The sequence below is a fragment of the Cyanistes caeruleus genome, chromosome Z (genome assembly GCF_971803275.1).
Source record: "Cyanistes caeruleus chromosome Z, bCyaCae1.hap1.1, whole genome shotgun sequence".
In the NCBI taxonomy this organism is placed as follows: Eukaryota; Metazoa; Chordata; class Aves; order Passeriformes; family Paridae; genus Cyanistes; species Cyanistes caeruleus.
The window spans coordinates 80,057,548-80,074,724 of record NC_141732.1 but is presented as its reverse complement, the minus strand read 5'-3'; the positions used below and the strand labels follow the sequence as shown (position 1 = coordinate 80,074,724).

Genomic DNA, 17,177 nt, shown 5'->3' with positions numbered 1-17,177 from the left:
CTAGCTCTGACACCCTGCCCACGGATAGGGTGGGACACCTTCCACTATCCCAGGTTGCTCCAAGCCCCGTCCAGACTGGCCTTGGACACTGCCAGGAATCCAGGGGCAGCCCCAGCCTTTCCATGGACCATGGGCATCTACACACAGCAATGAAAATTTGCAATTTTGCACACAGCAATGAAAACAGCAATGCAGCAGCTTGTTCCCTTGGTGGGGAAGGACAAAGTGGGAAGGATTTACCTCCCTGAGGCAGGTATAGATGGGGCAGACGAGGACTCGGAAGGGCTCCCCGGTGCTGCTCCTCATGGTGCCGAAAACCTCGCAGAGGAAGGTGATGAACCCCAGCCAGCGCTCCACATCCCGCTGCTGCAGCTCCTCGCGCATGGAGAAATCCTTCTGCAAGAGGCACAGAGACAAGAGGCTCCATCAGCAACACCCCACCACCACGGCAGAGGCAACGGCTGTCTAGAGAGGGAATCAGGAGGAAATTGACACTCGGGGTGGGGGGAGGACAGACAGGCAGACAGACTCTTTAGTAACAGTGGGGAGATTACTCAATACACACAGAGCAGCTGCAATTTCAACAGCAAAGCCACCAGAAAGCAGGTACTGCAGAAATATCACCAGCTCCTGCAATAACTGCCACAGCTTGCACCAGAGATGGTGTCTGTCCTCTGCGTCCTGCTGTCCCCCGTGACAGACACGGGGTCACCAGCATGGGGTGCTGGGTTTGGATGGCTTGAATTTTTGGTGAGAAGAAGCCAGCACCACCAGGACTGAACAAAAGCAGCAACAGAGAGATTAAATAAAATGAAGGGGAAATGCTGGTGGCCATGCTGGGCTTGGTGGTCCAGGATGACCTGCCCAGCCCATTCATTCCAGTATCTTCAGCAGACCCAGTGTCTGGCCAGGAGCATCCTAATGGTCTGGCTGCTCTCTGGCGTCTCACAAAATAATGGCAGAGACTGGCTCCCTGCCCGACCACAAGATCAGGGCAGCCTGGGCTTGGCATTAAAAGGTCACCCTGTGCCTGAACTGATGGTTGCCATGACTAAGGATTATCCCAGTGACGTGATTTATGGATCAGCATCAGGAGGAAGCACACAGGGAGATAGCTGCCCCTCCATCAGACCTCCAGCTGGGCAGAAAGAAGGGGTTTGTCCAAAGGCAGGGTATGAAAAGGGATGTATGTGATGGAAACACATGGCAAAGATCACAAGACAACGCAGAAAAGCAAATAAAAACCCTTCTAGAGAATGGCACAAGGGAGTACATCATGCTCAGAGTCAAGAAGGTTTTCCTGGGCCCTAAGAGATTCCGCAAAGATTCTTACATGATGTCCCACTTTGCTCGTCTGTCTCCATAGTGACCTTTCCTTGGTACTAAAATTTAGTAGACATTAAGCAGGGGAATACAGAAGAAGACAAGTTCATTCTCTACACCACGTGCTCCCAGTGCAGGTTGCACAACCTTTGAAATCCAGCGACTAAATAAATAACCTTCTATCTTTTTCATCTCAGTTTATTCCTACTGCCTGAGACAAAGGGCTTCGCTGCTGCAAATACTCTGACCTGCAGCTGCTCTCTGCAAAGCTGGGGAGATATAAAAGCCACCACACCAAAGTTTGCTCTCTTGCCCTGGACAACACACAGGAGATCTTCCTTTTAGAACAAAGCTAAGTGAAGCAGCTGCTAAAGAAAGCCAGGCAAAAGCACGATGATTATTTTCATGACACAACTGTATGCACAGCAGATCCAAGGCAGGAGCTATTTATATGTTTCATTACAAAAGGAAAAATAAAATATGTATTTGCATATGCAGGAAAAAAAGACTCGGAAAATAGCCGAGGCACTTATTAACCAAACAGTGATGACTAATTCCTCTCTACACCCATTTCCATAAGTCAGTTGCCCAACTGTGTCTGCGACTTCGAAGTCAACCTGCAGCCAGATCCTGTTGGGTCTCCCCAGACTCTCCGGGGGAGTTTGCAGAGTTCATCCTTTCATTAACCAGCCCATCCCTGGGCAGTGATGGAGGAGTTATTTGCAAGCTCAGATTATCACCCCAAGGTTACCCAATTACTTGTTCTGGAGTTCTCATTTGAATTTTAATGCAAAAAAAAAAAAAAAGTCAAAGAGACGTGATATCCTGATTAATGAGAAATTAAAAACCCAGGCAAGAGCATCCCATGCCCCTAATCTGTCCTATCCACCCATAGAAAGTATCCTTTGAACCCTGGAGCTTTTCCTTGATTCCTCCCCATCTCCTAGCACTGTCTCCTGCATCTCCAGCTCCAGCCCCTAACCCATCCTGCCTCTCCCAGTCTGGATACCCTCCAGCACCTCCTGTCCTGCCTGGGCCTGGAAGTTTCACACTCATGTACCTGGGGAGCTGTGCTGTATTCTGGGATCCCTGGGGCATGCTGTGAAATTCCTAGCAGCTTGGGATAACTGCATGGGCTCTGCAGTCCCAGATTACTGAGAAAGAATAAAAACCACTGCAGGAAATCCTGCTCCTTCCTGCTCCTGCCTCAAACATGCCCTGCTCTGCACCCTTGCAAGAAAGAAAACTGTCTTTTCAAACTTTTCTTTTAAAAACGGTATTTTCTGTAAAAAAACCCCAAACCATCAAACCCACCAACCCCCTGGAAATTCCATAAACCAACCAGCAAACCAAAGCAAACTCATCAGGCCTGGGATGGGAGTTGGGCAGGAAAGGATTCCACCATATATCACCCTCCTCTTCATCCTGTGGCACCCGGTGGGTGATGCGGAGACATCAGTGAACACTGCCCCACCTGTGCAGCTGAACAAGATCCTTGTAAAACAAAGGGATCTGTGGTCCCCCCTCCTCCAGTCACAGAAAAATTTGTACAGACTTTGAGGGACCCCCATGAAGGACAGGAGAGGGAGATGGAATGTGGGATGGATGCGGAAGGCACCGTGAACATTTGCACCCAAACGTGATGCCACAGTGGGCATAATTTTGCTCCATTTGCAGACTCAGACTGGGCCACACTTTGAAAATATTTTGCAAAAGGAGGGGAGTTATACTGATTCCTCTGACAAAGCAGGAAGAGCATCTTGCCAGTGGAAGGAATTTTTCCAGACCACGCTTGCCTACAGGTCACAGGTTGGGCTTGGCAGGAGCCTCCACCACAGCTAGGCTTGCAGTGCAAGGGGCATCCTGAAGCATCCTAAGAAACCCACCTGCCTCAGGGAGGTGTTACTCCAGTGTCATGCACCAGGAAGGTGGTCCAGGGAGCTCTGTCCTTAAATTTGGGCTTCAGACTGCAGGTCTGATCTGTACCATGGCTTGCCCTGAGTGCCACCCATGCAGGGGTGTCCCATCTGCCTTGGGGTGTTTGAGGAGACCACTGCTGCCACCAAGGCTCATCTGGGCTGTTAGATGAATGGAATTACATGTGTGACTCACCTGCTGCAGGTCGCCACGATCACAGCAGGCCCTGCGACCCTTTGAGGACACTGAGAGCAGCTCCAAAGGCTGTGCTATGGATCATCCCAAACGGATGAGCCAGAGCCAGCACATGGGAGAGGTGAGGAACTGGCGGGCAGAGAACAAACCCCACGTCCTGTGTGCCTGCAGCACATCCGATGGAGACATGCCCTGACCCACAGACCTCCACACACTGATGACGAGCCTTGAGGGGGCTGAAAAGCTCTGGAACCAGACAGCCGGGTCACTGCCCTGCCCATTGAACTTTATTTGCTCTGGAAATGCCTCACGGAGTTATATAAAAATAACCTGTGGATTGGCTTGCCCCATGCTTAGGTGGTGATGTCAGGGCAGTAAGCAAATTATCTTTCATCGGTTTGGCTGTATTTTTAAACACGAATTGTATTACTAATTTGGGGGTGCTCTGGCCTGTAGATAATCTGGGTGTGTTTACTGGATGACCTTCCTTCAAGTGCCTATAGTTTAAAATAAAATGTATTTATACCAGGTAGGGTTGGCCTTCCTTCTCTGCCTGGTTTGGGAGAAGAATTCACTGGGAAACCACGTGGCAAGTGGGGGGATGCCACGGGAACCTCTAAAGAGCTCTCATAGAGGACAAGTTTGGGGCATAAATCTGAAGGCTAAGCACATTCATCGTCTTGGGCCTCACCACAGGTAGGTCAGAGTGGCCTGTGTTCACACACATCACAGAGATGGCCCAGGGATCAGCAAAGCCTCTGACATCCCCCGTCAGATCCTCTGTCAGCTTGGCTGAGGCTCCTGCCAGCAAGGGAAATTCAGAATGTCTTTTTCCTGTCCATTCCTCAACCTGGTGTAGATGCAGTTCATGCAACACTGGCATATGACAGTGGATATGACACCTTTCCAGGACTAGGACCAAGCTAGAAGAGCCAAGAGGAATGGCCACTCTGTGGGAGAGGAGGCAAATCCATCCTCTAACATTTTTAGTGGGCAGCAGAGTCAGGTGGGATGAGAAGCAGCACTTTGCCATCGGATCTAAGCCCTCACTCCAGCTCGGACAGCTGCAGCCGAAAATTCTTCCCTTGGGAGTTTGCAGCACTTTTTAAAGACATGTTCCAAATAACTTTTCCCCAGATCTGGGCCCACCAACCCATGGCTGACTCTGGTAGCAGCAAGTTCGAGGGCAAAAGTTTAGTGAGGGATAAAAATGAGGGTTAATTTAAGCATCGCCACCTTCTGATGGGAAAAAAAAAGGGCACATTTGGGCTTGTTGCTCTGTAAACACAGGGCTCTTCCTCTGGCAGCTCTGCTGTTTACTCAGTCATTGTCAAGGAGGCAGGAAATACTGAGTCAGAAATACTGCACAAAAAGAAATATATGATGCTTAGATATCCGTGCTAAGAGCTATATAAAAAGCTGAGATAGGCTGTGCTAAATAGTTGATCTTACTGGCAATGTTCTGAGAAACACTGGAGCCCTAAATGGCTCTTTGGAAAGGTCTGAGACAAATCCAATAGGCTGGAGGAGGGAACTGGTGGGTAGAGGCTGGACAGCCTCTGTCCCTGACTGCTGTCCTGGAGAAGCACAGCACTTCCATCAAACTCTCAACTGCACTCTGCCTGCTCTCTTCTCAGACCTTCCTAGGAAGGGCTCCATAAATTACATTTTGCACAGTTAACATCACTGCATTATTCCCTGTTTAGAATTTAAATACTATGTGTATTTAGGTATTGGCTTGGAGAAGGTTCTGGTGTGTAGCTTTGCTTCCTGAGGAGTACAAACCAGTGAGATGGGTAGTTTGGAGCACTGGCATTTGGAAGGAACTCAGGAGGTGCTGGAGAACCCTGTGACAGCACCAGGGAGTGATCAAACACCTCAGCCAATGGATTTGTGGGGTCTCACTGAGCTCCTGTGTACCATCCACACCTTCATTGGGAAAGTCTCACTTCACTGACACCACTACAAAAGCTCCTCTGCTGGAGGTGGTAGGATGTGAAGTGGGACCATCAGCTCTTTCACGGGCTCTGCTCTTCCTCCAGCCACCCACTCCTGGCCTCTCTGCCTGCACCCAAAGACAGAACCTCACTGAGATCCCCTCACACCACCCCTGCCTACGCTACTGCCAGCACGGAGACAAGACAGAGCAGAGTAAGGTGATGACAGAAAACCTGCTTTGAGCCTCCAGCTTCCATGCAGAACGTGAGGAACAGCAGCACAGGAGACTGAGGTTTACTTCCAGCCCTGTGTGGGCTCCAATCACCTCTGTACCCTGATTTCCCATCTGGCAACAAATGGGAATGATTTGCTCATCTTCCTCTGCAAAGTGCTCTGGGGCGTGTGACTGAGACATGCGAATCATGGCAATTATTATGACTCCAACAAAGGAGCTATTGACATTTAAAGCAGATAAAGCCTTTAAATTACAGATGACACCTTGTGCCCAGCCTCAAAGAGGTCCTGGCTTCACCCAGCCATGAGGCATTTCACTCCCACTGGCTTTCATCATGTTGCTTCCTCCAGGCTGGATCTGCACCACTTGAACATCTTCTCAGGACGTTTTAGGCATTTTGGGAAAAGCAGGAAATCTTATCAGTGACCTTCAGCGTGGACCTGACTTCATGATGGCCACAGCTGTGTGAACGGTTTTATTCACAGAGGGCTCTGAAATGCACCACATGGCAAAGGTCCAGGCTACTAGGACTGTGGCCACCACCCCACAGACATCTACTACACATCATCTGACCACTGGATGATTTGTAGTTTGCATTAGATGTCACTGACCAATTAATAATATCACAGGATGTTTGGGTTGGAAGGGGCCTTATAACTCATCCCTTTATAACCCTCTGTCATGGGCAGGGACATCTTCCACTAGACCAGGTTGCTCCAAGCCCCATCCAATCTAACTTGAACAATTCCAGGGATATGGAATTCTTCCAGGTAGGCAAGAACAACTCAACAAGGATTCTGCAGCCATCAGGCAGACACACAGTGCTTATTCCTCTCAGAAGGATCTGGGCATGAAGGATAAAATAAGGTCAGAAAACTGTTTTCTTCTAAAGCAGAGACTAGACAAACTCCCAGGACAAGAAACATAATCAATTTTACATTCTCAGTTTTGGGTAACTGAGGCAGATGATGACCAGAGCCAGGAGAAGCTGTGGATACTTCTCATATCTACAAAAACCAGGAGGTGACCAGGTGAGTGGTCACTTGAACCTCCTGCCCCCTGGTCTCACCCTGACCTCTCTGTCTGGCTCCAAATCTGGGATCAGCAGCAATTACCCACCCAACGTGGGTGTCTCATGGCTTCAGCCAATGATGTCTGTGAGGTCCTTGAGGGGCTGAAGAGGTGCAAGCAGTTAATTATTGATTTAGCTGAGGCTGAAATCACTCTGGTGGAGTGTAATGATGGATGTGCAAACAAAAGTTTTGCTGCTAACCTGGCAGTTGCTAGAGATCTCAGAGCACAGTCTGGATGGAAACTTAGAGAGAACCAGGAGGGTGAAATCAGTAGCCTGCTCTGCACACAACCAAGTTGTCCTCATTTTGTCCTGGATGTTTGCCAGTGCCTCCTCCAGCACTACCCAAGTGACAGAGTTGTCTTCCCGGTCACTTAATTTTTATTGCTGTCCTTCCTATCTCACACCTTTCTGCGTTCCCAAACACGTGCCAGGGTGTCAGCTCAGCTGGGTAACAGCAGTTCATCATCACCTTAAAGACCTGTTATACTACAAACCCAGACACAGCAAAACATCATTACCAGCCTCGGCCAGACCTTGTAGTGAGCAAGGGACAGACCCGCCATCTGCAGGACACACAGACAAGGGGAATTAATCACTTATCTGAGAATCACAAGCCAATCTCTCAGTCCCACAGAGAGGGCTGGAAGGGAGACAAGGGACCAAAAGAAACACAAATTAATTTCCTTGCTGTGTTGCCATCAGAGGAGTTGGGACACCCATTTGACCCAGCCCTGCAGACAGCCCCTGTAATGTCCAGAGCAAGCCGCTCCCTCTCGGCAGCCTTGCTCTTCTGCAGCAGTGCAGGAGCTCCTTGCTATACTAATTTTATTCCTGCATGTCCCAGTACTGTGGGAATCTTGAGGCAGCGATGTGCCCTTTGCCTTTTTGAGTGTGCACAGGAAACCTTGGGCTACCTTGGGAATTTTGCAGACACTGAGAGTCCTCCTTCTAAAAAAGAATCGCCTAGAGCATCCCACCCCTATGCCTACAATCCCCTCCTTGCTACATGGAGGTGGTAGGAAGAGAGAGGATCAAGCACAGCAAATGCCTGCTCATCCCACAGCAGTACTGATACCCCCACCTCATGGAAAAATGTATTAGTATAAATCTCCCATCCCATGGGCTGCACAAGCTCAGTGTAAAAGCACAATGGTTTCTAGAAATCTCACAAAATCCTATTTTTGGGTTACTTCACATGGGTGGGGATTGTTTAGAGGGCAGTTTGGAAACCTTTCTCCACAACATGGCAGGGTCTGAGTCCTAGCACCAATCCCAAATCTGCTCAGAGGCCATTTCTGTGCCTGAGAAAATGCTCATCCCACTCCCTACAACAGGCTGAGATGATGACTGGCACCCCAATTGAGGCTGATAGATCGATCCTGCTTGCAAATGCCACATCTGGAGATGCCCAGCTTGCAGCCCAGAAGGATGCAGTGGGGACCAGCTGGATTTTTCCAGCAGGATGCATTCATATTTCAAATTCTGCACATGTAATGTGTCCTCTTTATAAGGTGGAGGTGACAAGGGGTCTATGGGAACAGGCCAAATTCCAAACAGGAAAGAGAGATATAAGATGAGGAAAACTGACTGTGGACGAAGGTGCTCCTTTGTCCAGGCACCAGGGCTGGAGGAATTCCACTTGCACTGGAAATGAAGCTGTGTCTATTGAAAGGCCAGCTTGCCTGTGAATGAATGAAACTGGGCAGGGAAAGGCAGGCAGCTGATCCAGTTTGACATCTGGAGCTTTACTGCACAGGCACTCCTGGCTCACATCAGTTCACTCCATGGAAGGATTTTCCTGGGTGCCTGGTAGCTGGCAGCAGGATGTTCTTCTGTGGGATGCTAAGACTCTCCTAGGAAGTGCCTTCTTGGTGGTGCTCACCATGAGGTGGGACTGGGACCTCCTGTGTGCTCAGCTGGGCAAGACACTGAGGCTTCTGCTTCTCTCCAAGCCAGGACCAAAGGATAAATGAAGCCTTAGAGGCTTCTCCCAGCCCCAGAACTTTGCCCTGAAGTAGAAGTCCCTGAGCTGGGTAGCACAGGGAAGTGGGCAACTTTTAGATGGACATTGGTGCACACAGGTGGTTCCAAAAGGGCCAGTGGGCATGAGATAACATAGAATCAAGGCTGGAAAGTACTTTTAAAGGTAATCTAGTCCCAACCCACCTGCCACCTTCCACTGTCCCAGGGCTCCCCAGGGCCCCATGTCCAACCTGTCCTTGGCCACTGCAGGGATGCAGGGGCAGCCCCAGCTGCTCTGGGCACCCTGTGCCAGGGCCTGCCCACCCTCCCAGCCAGCAATTCCTTGCCAATATCCCAGCTGGGCCTGCCCTCTGGCACTGGCAAGCCATTGCCTGGGTGCTGGCCCTGCAGGCCTTGTCCCCAGTCCCTGGGCAGCTCTCCTGGAGCCCCTTTAGGCCCTGCCAGGGGCTCTCAGCTCTCCCTGGAGCCTGAATACTTGTGCAGGGGAGCAGCCCCAGCTCTCCCAGGCTGCCTCCAGAGCACAGGGGCTCCAGCCCCTAGAGAATTCTTCCCTGGACCCACTCTAACAGGTTCATGTCTTTCCTGAACTGGAGGACTCCAGAGCTCCATTATGGCCAGAATTCTTGACTCTCTCCTTTAAAAGAAAGCAAAAAAAAAAAAACTCCAGAAAGATGGACGTGCAAAAACTCAGTGGGTGGGAGAGCACGGGGGGCCCTGCAGGCAGCTGGCCAGATCCATCGTGGGATGGGTCTTCCTTTCATCTGCCCTGGGACTGAACCGTGCGGATGATCAAGGAACCGGAGGAGTTAACAGACTCCCAGCCAGAGATATTCGTGGCACCCAGAGTTCGTGTAAAGTTTCATACCGGGACCCTTTACTAAATTCTTTCGGTCATGGGAGAGAAAACACTGCAACTGTTTAGTCTGCAGGGAGGTGGTGGCTCTGGCCCAGCACTCAGCATTGCTGTGCAAACACGCTGGAGAGCAAAGGGGTTGTCACCCTTCTTATCTCCTCTGTCTGCTTTTCACCACGTCTCTCCCACCACCAGGCACCCCATGGGCATCGTGTACCAGAGCTGGATCTCCCTGCTGGAAATGCAGCTCTGGAATGGGGGCACAAGCGACCACTTGAAAATTGAGACCCAGAGGTGAAGTGCCAGTCTGCTAAAAAAGTGTTATTTACACAAAGGAGCTCAGAAAATCTTTCTCAGAGGCTAATATTTACAAATTCTATGTAGCCAGGGAGCTTTTGCTGTAAGAAATGTTGTATTTGGCCGGTTTTTATTTTTTTTTTAATGGATGTGAAAGATGCATTAATAATTTTCGCTCATCTCTTGAAGTATACATGTATGGAGCACCCTACAATACCTCCAAAGCTGCCTATCCATGTTGGAAAAGCAAAGATTACAGAAAGGTGATGCAGAAAACAAGTTCAACCTGCAAAAGTCCTCAATTCTTCCACCCTTTGTATTTGTAAAGGGATGTCCATGATTACCATGATGTATTTTGCCACATGTTGGCAGACTTTGAGCATCTGTGTGTAAGACCACTGGATAGCATGGGTTGGAATATTAGAGATGCAAGGAAACACATTTTACTCTTATGAACAAAGCAGAAATGAAAAGGTTTTGTTTCTCCAGCCTGAAACTGTCTCCTTAGCTCACAGACACTTTGCTCTTGCAGTCCTCACTTTCAGTTCCTGCTGCTCCTGGACTGGAAGTGTAATCACAGAATCACAGAATGGTTTGGTTTGGAAGGGACCTTAAAGACCATCTTGTTCCAACCTCCCTGCCATGGGCAGGGTCACCTTCCAATAGACCAGGATGCTTCAAACCTTGTCCAGCCTGGCTTTATCACAGAGTTTGGATTCCCAGCTCTGCCAGAGATGCTTGTTTTATCCTCTGATTATAAAAAATTAATATTTAGAGCAATAGTAATTAAAAAAGAAAGGAAGCAAGAGAAGTGGAGGAATTTATCACTGGGAGGGAAAAAGGAAGCACTGTTTTGGGATGCTTAGTGAGGGGAGGAGCGTAAGGGGAAACCATCACTGCTGATGATACCAAAGAATGTGTCAAGGTGGGGCAACATCCTCCAGCCAAACACTGTTCAGTGCTGTCACCAAGACTTGGATGCTGTGTTTTGCATCAGTATCAGGCCTGGGAAGCTGTAGGACAGGAACCTGAAATAATTCCCAGGCCTCATTCATCACCCCTCAGATGTCCTGTAGTTCCTCTGCTCCCAAGAACCACCAAAGCCACTTCCCACCATAATTTTGCATCTTCTTGTTTAGACATATGCAGCAGGAAAAGATGAGGGTGTGCAAAACGAACAAAGGCAAAGGATATGTGGACTTTGTTAGAAGCATTAATTCTCCAAATCCAGATTCTGACAGATAGCTACACACCAAAATACCCAGCAATGAACAAACCCTGAGCCTAAGCATGCCTGGGGGATGCTGGGGGTGCTCAAGCTGCAGGTCCCACGGGATCATCCCTCTGTGTGCCACCACAGCAGTCAGGCTCACTTGTCTAGAAACTGAATCTGGTACAGAAACTTGTACAACCTTAAAACAAGGTATTTCCTGCTGGTGAGCACAAGAGCATCCTCTGTATGGTCTGTGTCCAAGTAAAGACAGCAATGGGCAAAGCACATATTACCTCATTTTCCCCCTTTCCCAGGGGGAAAAAGAGGTGTTTCCCTCTCCAACATCCTTCTACCCATATGCCATCTTTGGGCTAATGCTGGCATATCCATCTGCCCTGGCCTTTGTACAGGAGGTGATGTCCCTGGCACCTGTTGCTCCAGGGTGCTCCTGTGTCAGCAGGATGCTTCACTCCCTGACAGAATGACTGGGGGGTGTGGGGTTTGTGGGATAAATCCCAGGCAGGGTGATGCATCCCAACGAGCCTCCAAAACTCCTGTCCCCAGGTGAGGTGAAGGGAATTAGCTAAGAGCAGGGCTGGGCACAGCAGGGTGTCTGCGGGCATGGGGAGCAGGGATCGTCCAACCACACAGCACCCCAAAATCCCCACCTTGAGGTGGGTGCAGCAGCCTGAGCTGGATTTGGGTTGGAGCAGGCAGGAGCAGATGGTCTGTGAGGAGCGTGCCTCGGGCCAGCTGAGGCCCTGAGTTGACAGGAACATACTCCCACATCCCTTGGGTTTGAGCCTTTCGGGAGCAAACGAGAGTAAGAGCTGATGCCAGTTCAGCCCGATCTGGAGAGGTCTCAACACTGAAGTGTCCCCCTGCCTTTCCTCACCTTTTACCAATGGATAAATGGATTTTGAGGCTTTTAAAAAATAACGTATTTCTGCTTTTTCTACCAGGACCCCGAGGATCCTCACCCACCAGCAATGACTGGGGGCGGCCAAGAGCCCACCCCAGCAGGAGGCTGCTGCCTGACTCTGTCCCAGGGCGGCAGGCAGGATGCAGGCAGGCTGAGCAGTCTGCAGTCTCCACCTAGAGCCCAGAACAGCCTCTGCTCCGTGCTTGAGCCCATGCACAGGGTGTGCATGGGTCCCACCACCTGAACTCCCTGCTCTGAACTCAGCTGTGCTTTTAGCAGGCAGCAGTTCGGCCAGTAGTGCTCCTGACACTCTTCACCACCAACATGCACAAGCAAGAGGCTGGAGCTTCTGCTGGGTCCCACCATCACTGGCAGATGCCCGGGGCATCCACTGCCTGGAGAGACAACGAGACACCAAGTACCATCCCATCATGTGCTGTAGCATGGGCTGGTCCCCACCATGGCTTTAAAATCAAGGTGAAAAGAAGCCAGGAGAAGCCACACATAAATTTATGGATTAAAGGTCATGGATATTTCTGCACAGCAAATCTGAGCATTGCAAAGTATAAGGTATAAAACCTTACCAGAACATTGAATTAAAATAAAACATGGCAATCTTTAAGCTGGATGAGATTTTTTTTTTTTTTTTAGAAAATTAGTCCTGCTTCCCATCAAACTCTCAACTGCACAATGCACTGCTAGTCTAAACAAAACACCTTTCCTGTGCAGAGCCATGAGTGAGACTGCATTGGGCAGACTCCAGACCCCAGAGACCTGCACAGCAGTGGGGACAATTCCCTTGGCATCCTCTGTGATGCCCACTGCTACATCAATGCGGCCACCTCCAGCTGCAATTCAAACATGATCCTCAAAATCCACCCCTGGGCTCAGACTGAGGACTGATGTGCAGCGTAAACCCACTGCTTGTTTAATTTAGGGTCTGGCTCAACTACTCCCAGCTTCTAATGCTTGTGTGGCACAGCTCCTGTCCCCATCCCCTCCTTCCTATCAGCGCAAAAGTGCCCTTTTTTCTGCACTCTGCTAACACCTGACATCTTGGGCTCCATTAACCCTTCCCTCACCTCACCACCACCCTCCAGGGAGGTGCTGTCTGGTGCTCCCTGGCTCCCACCGCGTTCCCTTGCCACGGAAAGGCTGCAGAGGAGCCGGGTGGCTCCTACAGTCCCCGTTCCGCTTGGGAGAAGTGGCAAGCTCAAGGCACGCCGCCGGACATTTAATCCAGGGCTCTCCAGTAACTCCCAGCCCCGCACGGGAGCCGTGTGCCAGCGGCTCCTGGAGCCTCCCGTGGCCAAGCCCAGCGCTGTTACTACAGACACGGCTTGGCCGGGCTCGGGGTAAAAGCAGGGCCAGCTCCAGTTGATGCCCAGCCCTTGCCCTTCACCTGCCGGCGCAGGCAGGCTGCCAGCCCGCTCCCCGGGCTCCCTCTCCTGCCTGCTGCTGACACTTGCATGAGGCGTGTTTGGCCTCGGATGACTGCAAAAGAAGGGGAAAAAAATCACCCCCCAAACTGCAGTAAGAATAATAATAATAAAAAAATTATTATTAACATTGTTATATAATGCTGATATATAGCATTAGAAAATACGTATAAATATATATGTATAATTAATATATATGCAATAAGCATATGTATTAACGCATCAGCAAAATAAGAAGTAATTGAATAAAAATATACAAGAATCAAGTGATAAAAATGGTACGATAATAAGTAATAAAATTAAAATAATAAATACATTGCAAAAAAATTGGAGAATATTTCCAGAGACACAAGTGTGGGCAAAAAACAGGGAATGTGTCCCCTTTCCACTATTTTTCTCTGTGCTTGAGAGCAGGAGGATGCAGCAGCTGGGGATGCTCCTCAGAGCCACCTACGGGGCTGCATTCCCCGTGCCCCTTCAAGCACTACATGGATATATGAGTGTGCATGAATTTAGAACTGCCTTTGAATTGCCTGGGCGTATAGAAAATAAATCTCTTCAAAGCTACACCAAGCTTTTGCAGGGGGAGTCCCACAGTGATTTACAAAAGAAGGATGGTTTGATGTTTATCAGTATCAGAAATGTAAGGGAAGAAAGGTTTCCAAGCTCTACAACTTTCTGCAAACCCCTAAGTGAAGGTGTCTACACAAGGGCAGCATCATTTGCTATTTCTGTGCTTGTGTTTGCTCCCGAGGAGCTGGCATCTGTTCTGAGGCTCACCACCCAGATGTTCCTCATCTGCACAGATAGCCATGGAGAGCAGCTCAAGCCAAGGAGGCTTTCCCTACTGGATCTCCACCTCACTGGGGGAAAGAGCTCATCAAACTCCTCTGGAGGAGAAACCAAAGGCTGCAATGTTGGCTCACGCACAGATCTTAGAGATGGATGTGGTGCTGTTCTGTGGAGCTGAGCTCACCGCTGTGGCACATGAGCACACACTCGTATGGCTTTAGGATCTGCTCCAGGGGCACTTGGACATTTTTTCCCCCACCTCTCAGTGAAGTGACCTCTCTGATGTCTGTCGGGCAATGCCCTTTCAGAGACAAGTGGTACTGCTCTGTTTTATGTGCACAGATTGGACCATCTGTAATTAAATTATATTAAAAACAGCCATAGAAAGAGGACTGATGGGTTTTTGCAGTCAGTGCTGGATATGGTGTACAGGTCAGATACTCTCCAGCCACACTTGGATCCTCCTGCCTTCACTTCTGCCAAACCACAAACTGTTCCTCACCAATAATCATGTTGAGAAGGAAAAAATAAAATCTGCCTTTCAGCATTAACCATTAATGTATTACTTAGAATAACACAAAACATCACAGAACCATTAGGGCTGGGAAAGAATTCTAAGATCATTAAGTCCAACCAACTTCTATGTGCCAGTTCCCACAGTATCCACCCAGTGTCTATCATTACAACCTGAAGCCCTACAATGCTGAAAGGGCTATTATCACTGGGAGGTTGCTTGCTCAGACTAAAAAGGCTACAGGACAGGAAGAACTTCAGCCCATTTCTCCCCAAACCTCATGCTCATCTTGGCAAACACTTCACACTGCACCCACATTTACTAGAGGGAATCAGTCAGTTCTCCAGCACCTCATGCCATAATGCCTACATCCCAAGAAATGCTTCATCCTAAATTCTCCTCTTCCATCCCCTACCTTGGATAACAGCAATAAGTTTTTGGTCGTTCCTGGTTGAGCCCCTCTATAAATGATCACACCAATCATCTTAAACCCAACCAAGGCCACTAAGACACAAGTGCAACCTCTGCCAAAACCCACATGATTCGTCTCAGGGGAATAGAGAGGACGGGTCTGGAGGGGAAGCCATACAAGGAGGGGCTGAGGTCACTTGATTTGTTCAGGCTGGAGAAGAGACTGAGGGGAGGAGACTCACTGCAGTTACAACTTGTAATGTGCAGAGAAGGGCCAGGAACTGATCTCCTCTCTGTGTGACCAGGGACAGGACCCAGGGAATGGCTGGAACTGTGCCAGGAAGGGCTAGGTTGGATATTAGGAAAAGGCTCTTCCCTGAGAGGGTGCTGGGGCACGGTCCCAAAGCTGCCAAAGCTCCAGAAGCATTTGGACAATGCTCTTAGGGGATTGTTGGGGTGTCTGTGCAGGGTCAGCGGTTGGAGTCCAGGATCCTTGTGGATCTCTTCCAGCTCAGGATGTTCTGTGTTTCTATGAAGTCTCTACATCCAGAGCTAAACACAGCACTGAACCAAGGAAGGGCCATTTCTGGGACATCAAGAGGTTGCAGTAAGATGATGAAGAAACCCTGTGTGGGTGTGCAACTGGGTTTGCCATTTGGAATGTATCAGGATGTGCAACAGCGTGTGCAATAGGGTAGGCAATAAGGCAAGCCATAAGGTATGCATTGAGGTGTGCAGCAGGGGAGGCATTAGGGTATGCAATAGGGTACTCATTAGGGTATGCCACGGAGAATGCATTAGGATATACCATGGGGTAATCACTAGGGCATGCCCCAGGGTATCCAGGAGGATATACAGTAAGGTATATCATCAGGTATGTTTTGGGTGTGCAACAGGGTGGGCGTTAGGGTGTGCACTAGGATGTGTGTTAGGGAATGCTTTAGGACATACTACAGGAAATGTTTTAGCTTATACTATAGGGTGTGCATTAGGATATACCAAAGGGTATGCTATGGGAAGTGCAATATGGTATGTAAAAGGGTGTGCATTAGGATATAGCATAGGATATCCATGGGAAGTGCAATATGGTATGTAAAAGGGTGTGCATTAGGATATAGCATAGGATATCCACGGGAAGTGCAATATGGTATGTAAAAGGGTGTGCATTAGGATATACCATAGGATATGCCATGGGAGTGCATTAGGCTCCACCACAAGATATTCACCAGAGAATGCCACAGGTTATCCGACCGGATACACACTAGGGTACACCACTGAGTATGCATTAGGGTATAAATTTTGGGATGTGTTAGGGTGTGCAGTAGGGTATGGCTCAGAGTATCCTGTGACGTATCGAATGCAGTGTACCTTAGGGTATGCATTAGGGTGTGAAATGGGGCATACATTAGGGTATGCCATAGGGCATCCAGCAGAACCAGCCCTTCTCCTCTGGCACCAAGGCAGTTCCATGTGCAGGGATGCACCAGGCACTGGCTCTGGCTGCAGGCCAGCACGCTCTGCTGCTGCTCTGTGTCGGGATGTTCGTTGCGTGATTTTTGGGTTTTTTTATTATTATTATTATTATTAAAAGAAGGTATCAGCCTTCTGTTTGATGTGCTGTTGGCCGTGGTTGCCAAGGGGAGCAGTGTACAATTACAGTCCCAGTGATGTGCACTCTAATAATACACTTGGCTCTGCATAGCTCAGATGCAGACACAGCTCTGCTATAAAGAGCACGGTTGTTCCAGCAGAGGAGTACTCCAACTTATGTTACATGTGAAGGGTTTGTGGCACATTGCTTAACACCCCCCCACCACTGGAAAAAGAAAAACGAAAAAAAAAGAGCCTGGGCATGCCAGTGAGTGAAACGATGACAAGCATTGTCTCTCTTGCAGGAGAATTACTTTCAATGTATTAATTAAAAAGGTATTCCTAGAGGCATGAAGAAATTGTCTATGTGTCCACTAAGATGTTCTTTCATTTCCCCAGCCATCCAAATTCCCCAGGTGCAGCTCACCTAGGTCCAATTCAAGGGCTCACACAGCTCAAAATAGATCTAGCTACCAAAAG

General features: G+C 49.1%; 1 protein-coding gene across 8 annotated transcripts in view; it reads right to left on the bottom strand.

The window, feature by feature from the left end:
• The window catches only part of CTIF (cap binding complex dependent translation initiation factor), a 144,855-nt gene that overhangs the window by 17,247 nt on the left and 110,431 nt on the right, over positions 1 to 17,177 (bottom strand). For all 8 annotated transcript variants that reach the window (XM_086867470.1, XM_023944079.2, XM_086867472.1 and 5 more), the window contains one exon: positions 241 to 396. In XM_086867470.1, the coding sequence (XP_086723596.1) occupies positions 241 to 396 (156 nt within the window). The remainder of the gene's footprint in view (positions 1 to 240; positions 397 to 17,177) is intronic.